The 7951-nt window shown below is 37.0% G+C and overlaps 1 protein-coding gene across 1 annotated transcript in view; it reads left to right on the plus strand.

Annotated features, from left to right (window-relative positions):
* LOC106876540 (segment polarity protein dishevelled homolog DVL-3) overlaps positions 1–7951 on the plus strand; it is a 260486-nt gene that overhangs the window by 211273 nt on the left and 41262 nt on the right. Inside the window, exons 9-11 of the mRNA XM_052976893.1 lie at positions 3934–4021; positions 4696–4824; positions 5851–6074. Coding sequence (XP_052832853.1) covers positions 3934–4021; positions 4696–4824; positions 5851–6074 — 441 coding nt within the window. The remainder of the gene's footprint in view (positions 1–3933; positions 4022–4695; positions 4825–5850; positions 6075–7951) is intronic.

A 7951-nucleotide genomic window follows, 5' to 3' on the forward strand; every position in this document is an offset into this window, starting at 1 on the left:
ATAAGGATAAGATCAATATTTAAAATATTGATTTTATCAAGTGGCCAGCATGGGAATAAAAACCTATATATATAAGTATGTGTATATGTTTGTGTGTCTGTGTTTGTCCCCCTAACATCGCTTGACAACCGATGCTGGTGTGTTTACGTCCCCGTAACTTAGCGGTTCGGCAAAAGAGACCAAAAGAATAAGTACTAGGCTTCCAAAGAATAAGTGCTGGGGTTGATTTGCTCGACTAAAGGCGGTGCTCCAGCATGGCCGCAGTCAAATGACTGAAACAAGTAAAAGAGTAAAACCGGGGGCATACAGTTGATTCCATAGCTAGAGGATCACGGTTGATGCTGTTACCCCTTCTCATATGTTCTGCTGTTAGTTGTGCTTCCATATTACGGTGAGATAGAAATTTGCAGTTTACGGCTATTTGATCCTTGTTCCTATACCTGTTCTTACGAAATAAGCAAATTACAAAACTTGACATCTACTAAAATGACTGTCGTTATCAGGCTGGTGTTTGGAATATAAATTTTGGCTGAAGGTTTTAATTTAGATCGCTTTAACCCTTTAGCTTTTAGACTATTCTGTCAAATGTAACGCTTATTTATTCATGATGTCTTTTGAATTAATCATACTTTATCTCATTACACTTTGAGATTTTGATGGTTTGATTGTTTACTTTTAAAATGACATACCAGGGTAAGGATGAAATGCCAGATCTGGCAAGTTTGAATATAAAACAGGTAGAATATTAGGGCTGGATGTAGCTGGTTTAAATGCTAAAGGGTTAACTCTTTTACCATATTTCTGTTGAAACACACTGCTTTTGTGGCAATTAATTTTGGAAATAATGAATTTAATAATATAACTTTGTCATTAGAACCAACACGAAATCTAATAAACATTTTTTCGTTTAATTCTTTTTTGACTACATTTCTCTTGAAATACACTGCGTTCATTTCATTTAATTTTGAAATCAAATGAAGATTTTAGCCAAATAACTTTGTCATTGTTAAGCCAGTATTTAGAACATAAAATTATGAATTTTGACAGGTTTTTATTTACATATTTAACTCTTTTAGTATCGTATTTCTCTTGAAATACACTGCCTTTGTGGCAACTAATTTTGACAATAGTGAAGAATTTAATAGTATAACTTTGTCATTATGAATCTGGTGTTTGGAAGAGAAGTTAGCATGAATTTTGACAGAAGCTTCTAATTTAGATCATTTTAACTCTTTTAGGACTGTTAATTTCTGTTAAAATGGATTGCCTTTGTGGCAATAAATTTTGAAAATAATGAATTTAATAGGCGCAGGAGTGGCTGTGTGGTAAGTAGCTTGCTTACCAACCACATGGTTCTGGGTTCAGTCCCATTGCGTGGCATCTTGGGCAAGTGTCTTCTACTATAGCCTCGCGCCAGCCAAAGCCTTGTGAGTGGATTTGGTAGAAGGAAACTGAAAGAAGCCCATCATATGTATATATATATGTTTGTGTCTGTGTTTGTCCCCCTAGCATTGCTTGACAACCGATGCTGGTGTATTTACGTCCCCGTCACTTAGTGGTTCATCAAAAGTGACTGATAGAATAAGTACTAGGCTTACAAAGAATAAGTCCTGGGGTTGATTTGCTCGATTAAAGGCAGTGCTCCAGCATGGTCACAGTCAAATGACTGAAACAAGTAAAGAGTAAAAAGAGTAAATCCTTTCTACTATAGGCACAAGGCCTGAAATTTGGGGGGAGGGGTCTAGTCGATGGTATTGACCCCAGTGTTTCACTGCTACCTATTTCATTGACCTTGAAAGGATGAAAGCAAAGTTGACCTCAGCAGAATTTGAACTCAGAACATGAAGATGTACAAAATGCTGCTAAGCATTTCATTCGGCATGCTATAGAATCTGCTAGCTTACCACCTTGATGAAGAATTTAATTCTATAACTTTGTCATTATGAAGCTGGCATGTGGAATGTAAACTAACTTGAAATTTGAAATGAAGTTAGTGTCATAAAAACAAGTATAGTCCCAGGTGGATTGGTGCCAAAAGCTTTAAAACATTGTTTGCCAATTTTGACCAAATTAGTTTACTTTCTTATGCTCTGTCCCATTATCGGAGGGAGAGGGGGGGGCATCATTTTGGCAGTGACTAGTGAGAATGTCAGATGCATTTTGGCCTTCTTGGGCCTTGTAACTGCTTTGAGATATGTGAATCATGTACCACCCTCTCTGATTTTTGTATTCTTTTCAAAATACAGGAATTCTATGTTATATGTCATTACATTTTGTAATATATCCCGATTTGTTTTGACTTTGTCTTGTCATGAGACAGTCATCGCCTTTTATAGTCCTTGAGCCCAGACCTCAAGATTTCTGTATCTGTAACCACATTGGTAAATTTTGACTTGTTATATGTCTCTAGTTTCTATTTATATGGTAGCCTTGTCAGAATGGTAGCTTAGTAGTTATCACTTCATACAATGTTAATTAATTAATTGATAAAGGAAAGCAAAAAGATTCTGCCCTCTATATTCAGAGTAAGAACACAGATCTGTAACAGTTTAGGGTTCAAAGACCCACAACTTTTCAATGCATTGTCAAAGCCTTAGAGATCTCTGAGGTGTAGATGTGGATATGTTCAAAGAACAGTTAGACACATTTTTAACTGATATACCAAATGAATCAACAGCATGGCAAAAAAAAAAACACAAAGAGGGGCAGCTCTTTCCAACAAACTGCTTCACCTGGACTAATTCTGCAGATAGGAATGCAAACTGAATGTAAAATAAACAAGCAGTGCACCAGCATGGCCACAGTATCTGACTGAAACTGATGATTGAAAAATAGAATAGTGTGTTGTTTTGTGTTGTGAAATACAAGTATATTACAATTCTTATAAGATTGGAAAATACTGTTATAGAGTCCTTGTTGAGTTTTTTGTCTTATATTTGTTCAGAAAATAGTACTGTACTGATTACCTGCCCTTCGTTTCTCCTATTCATCCACTCCTCTAAAAACACTTTTGCAGAATCCACACATACATATACATTACTTCTCATTGTAAAACAAGCTTGATAGGTAATTGCTATGAATAAATAAGAATTACATTTGACAGAAGGTTAAATCTATTGCTTTTTAGCTTTTTTAATGTAACGCTAAAGGATTAAATGTAATGCTTTTTTTTAATTTAATGTTTTATATTATAGAGTTAAGGTTTCGATGATGTGATTTATTTTTTAGAATAGTTTATGGGTGAGAGACAAGATTTGGACAATTTGAATGAAAGAGCATGTAGAATATTTGAGCCAGAAATGGTCAGTTTAAACACTAAAGGGTTAAACCTGTTGGAATTTTATGTCGATTTATGTTCCAAACCCTAGATTAATAATGAGTTATTTCACAAAATTTTTCATAATTTTCAAAATTAATTGAAACAAAGGCAATTCATTTCAATGGAAATATGGTACCAAAAGAGTTGTAGTGATCTGAATTTAAACTTTCTCTTGAAATTTAATGTTGATTTATTTCTAAAATACCAGTTTAATTATGATTTCAAATTTTGGCACATAAGGCTAGCAATTTGGGGGAAGAGGTAAGTTGATTAAATTGACCCCAACTGGTATTAATTTTATTGGCCCTGAAAGGATGGACGGCAATTTCAACTTGGGCAGCATTTAAACTCAGAATGTTAAGACAGGTGAAATGTCGCTAAGCATTTTGCTCAGCCTGCTGACAATTCTGCCGATTTGCTGTCTTATTCACCTGTTTAATGATGACAGTGATATTATTAAATTCTTCATTATTTTAAAAATCAATTGTTACAAAGCTAATGCATTATGAAACTAAGGAGCCCATCTTAAATATAATATCCCTTTTTATCCCAAGTTTGTTTTACTGTAGATTTTTGTTATTGTCTCCTTACTTCTCTTTTCTTTAATTCTACAGACACAGTGAATTTTCTAGGAATCAGTATTGTTGGTCAGAGTAACAAAGGTGGTGATGGTGGCATCTATGTTGGCTCTATAATGAAAGGGTTTGTTGCAATGTTGTTTTCTTATTCGTTTGACTTTTTTTTTCTTTATTGTTATTTAAAAAACATTATAAATGAAATAGCTATCTATGTATCATACTTAATGTGTATAATTAAGGTCATGCTTAGCCTTTCAGAAGGCCATGCGTAGCCCTTCAGAAGGCCATGCGTAGCCCTTCAGAAGGCCATGCATAGCCCTTCAGAATGCCATGCTTAGCCCTTCAGAAGGCCATGCGTAGCCCTTCAGACGGCCGTGCTTAGACCTTTTTAAAGCCTGCTCAGTTACAGAGATGTAAGCAAACCAATACCAGCTGTCAGGTGGTAGAGGAAGACAGGGATACACACGCACGTCCACACGATAGGCTTCTTTCAGTTTCTGTCGACCACATCCACTCACAAGGCTTTGGTTGACCTGAAGCTATAGTAGAAGACATCTGACAAAGGTGCTATGCAGTGGGACTGAACCCAGAGCCATGTGGTTGGGAAGCAAGCTTCTTACCACACTGCCACGCCTGCACCTATATATTCAGTTCCTTCAGCAATGGAGGAAAATCCTCAGCTTGTAATAAAAAGTACACACGTACACACTCTCACACACACACACACACACACACACACACATATGGGTCTGCATGTATAAACGTGTTGTAATGTTTGTTTTCACGCTTGTCTTGCAGTGGTGCCGTGGCTCAGGACGGCCGTATTGAACCAGGAGACATGATTTTGGAAGTGAATGGTATTAGCTTTGAAAACATGAGTAATGATGATGCTGTCCGAACTCTTCGCGAAGCGGTCCAAAAGCCTGGGTAAGCGCCTTTGCCATTCTCCTGGTTTTTTGTTCTGCCTTGTCCTCCTCCTCCTCTTCTTTTCCTTCTCTTCTTCTCGTTCCTCCTTTCTTTCTCCCTCTCCTTATCTTCCTCTTCTGCCTCGTCCTCATCCTCCTTTCTTTCTGCCTCTTCCTCATCCTCCTTTCTTTCTTCCTCTTCCTCATCCTCCTTTCTTTCTGCCTCTTCCTCTTCCGTCTCTTCCTCATCCTCCTTTCTTTCTGCCTCTTCCTCATCTTCCTTCCTTTCCTGCCACTTCCTCATCCTCCTTCCTTTTTGCCTCTTCCTCATCCTCTTTTCTTTCTGCCTCTGCCTCATCCTCTTTTCTTTCTGCCTCTTCCTCTTCTGCCTCTTCTTCATCCTCCATTCTATCTGCCTCTTTCCTCTTCTCACTCTCCCTTTTCTTCCTTGCCTTCCCCTCTTCCCCATTCTCTCCTGCCCCTCTCCTCAATAAATGGTATCTTTTCTCCTTGCTGCAAGACATCAAGGCTGTTTGCTTTGTCACTACAATGACGACCGATTGACAGCTTCAGTTTTAAGGACAAATTATGAAAATTTGGACGTTTCTCTTACCTGTTTTTGATGATGTATGTATATTTGTGTGTGTTTGTATGCATATGTGTGTGTATGTTTGTATATATATAGATATGTGTATAACATTGTTGGTTTTTTTCCGTCCTTGTTTTTGTATACATTCGCTGCTTTCTTCCAAGGAATTTAATGCTCTTAGCTTAGTTTTTCCTTGGGGCTGGCCAGATTGGAGCAATATCGAGAATAACCAGCTGAAATTGCAAAGATAATCTGGAACTCGACTGAGGAAAGAAAACTCCAAATGACCCGTCCTTGCTTTCTTTGTATCGTCTATCTGGATGTATTGTTGTCCCTTTCTTGTATCACCTAACTGTCTGGATGTTTTGCATTCTTGTCCCATTCTGTATTATATATATATATATATATATACTGAAAGAGAAATGTGTGTGTTTATGTTTTCTTTCTCTCTGACTTCAGGCCTATTACCCTAGTTGTTGCCAAATGTTGGGACCCAAATCCAAAAGGATATTTCACAGTACCTCGTCAAGAACCTGTTCGTCCAATTGATCCCTCTGCTTGGGTGGCACACACTACAGCCATGCGAGCTGAATACATGGGTCGTGGGGCTCCAGTCAGCTCCTCACTCAGTACTATGACGTCTACCAGTTCATCATTAACTAGCTCAATACCGGAATCAGAAAGTAAGTATTATCACACGACATTCATGAGATTTCCACTCAGACTGCAAGCGGGTGATGAATATACAAACAATATTTGTTTTTGTTCTGCGCACACACACACACCAACACAAAAACACTCACACACACACACTCTCTCTCTCTCTCTCACACTTTTCCCTCCATTCCTCACCCTCTCTTACTGTTCTATATATCTCTCTCTCTCCACCCCTACACATTCAATAAAACTATAAAAAGAGACAGCATCTCAAGGTGAAATCAAAATTTGAAAATCCTACAAGACTAGGTGAAAAGCGCTTTATATGATTTATAAAACATGTGACATTAATAAAAATCTGTAAATGTACAACCATCCAGATTTCTGAGTACCTTAAATTTTTTTCTAATATATAACTCCTGTACATCACCTCCAAAAAAAGAAGAAAGCAAAAGACCACAGAAGTGTGACGAAAGAACTCTGGCCAAAATAGGATTAACGTAATGTAATGTAATATAAAGCTGAAGCAAATTAACACCAAATATACAGTGCGTGTGTTTTTATTGGCTAAACTGGCAATATGACCATCCCTGAGTACAACAACATATATATTTTTATATATATATTATTCAAAAGAATTCCAATTCTGTCTGTTTGTTTTGTTTTATTTATATTCTTATAATATTAATGTAGGATATAGAGTATATATAGTAAAATGAAATGAAGTATTGAATGTCTTATTGAATAAATGAAATATTGAATATTAAATATTAAAGGACTTTTTTGCATTTTAGCCTCACACATACATACCATTGCTCACACACACACACACACCGCAAGGACAATTAAAACAACACATACATACTCAGACAGAGACACACACATACACACACTTACATACACACACAGAACATCCCCACCAACACAAAAAACACACAAACATACATACACATGCACTCACAGACGCACACATACACACACATGCACACACGCAACACCCTAACAAATATTAATCTCACACACAAACGTGCACACATATGCACACACTACAATAAAGTTTGGGACCAATCAAAAAACAGCCCACACACACAGACACAAACACATGTATATACACACACACACACACACATAGATACATGCACAGAGACATTCTGACCTCTATGACCAGTTCCAAACACCACTAAACCATCACAGACTAACCCATAAAACAACACAAAAAAATCCTTTTAAATCTATATTGCTCTTCCTTCCTCCCACTCCAACCAACCTCCCACACTGTCCCTTAAAATAGCCAACATTTCCTAGCTACACACAAGGGATGGGTCAGTTCCTCAAAAGGTGACTTTCAAACTAATACCCGTTTGTTGTTTATACACCCATCTTCGTCTTTTGTTTTTCTGTAAAATTCAACTGTATATATGTTTGTGTTTGTGTGTATATATGTGCATGTGTGTGTATATATATATATATATGTGTGTGTGTTTGTGTGTATGTTCAGTAAAAATCACATTGCTTTGGAACCCCCCCCCCCTGCAACCTAATTACACTCCACTAGACCCACATCCCCAAAGAAGATTCCAGCAAGGCCAAGATTACCTGCATTGTATTGCAGTCTGATGGCTTTGTGGGGCAAAACTTCAAGGAGGTCGCTGTCAATAATATTCTTGTTGCAGAATGATAATAAATACATATAAGGCACACCACTAATGCCATCTGCTTGCTCAGTGACCAGTCAGATGGTTAGCAGGTGCCAACATTAAATCTTTTATACTAAATTCACTACTTGAATTCTATGTCCTGTAGTGCAGTGGGTATAAGAACACATCTTTCTATGTATATGTATATCTGAATAATACTCTTGCTGAAGAATTATATATATATATATATATATATATATATATAT

This window comes from Octopus bimaculoides, chromosome 26, assembly GCF_001194135.2.
Source record: "Octopus bimaculoides isolate UCB-OBI-ISO-001 chromosome 26, ASM119413v2, whole genome shotgun sequence".
NCBI classification, from domain to species: Eukaryota; Metazoa; Mollusca; class Cephalopoda; order Octopoda; family Octopodidae; genus Octopus; species Octopus bimaculoides.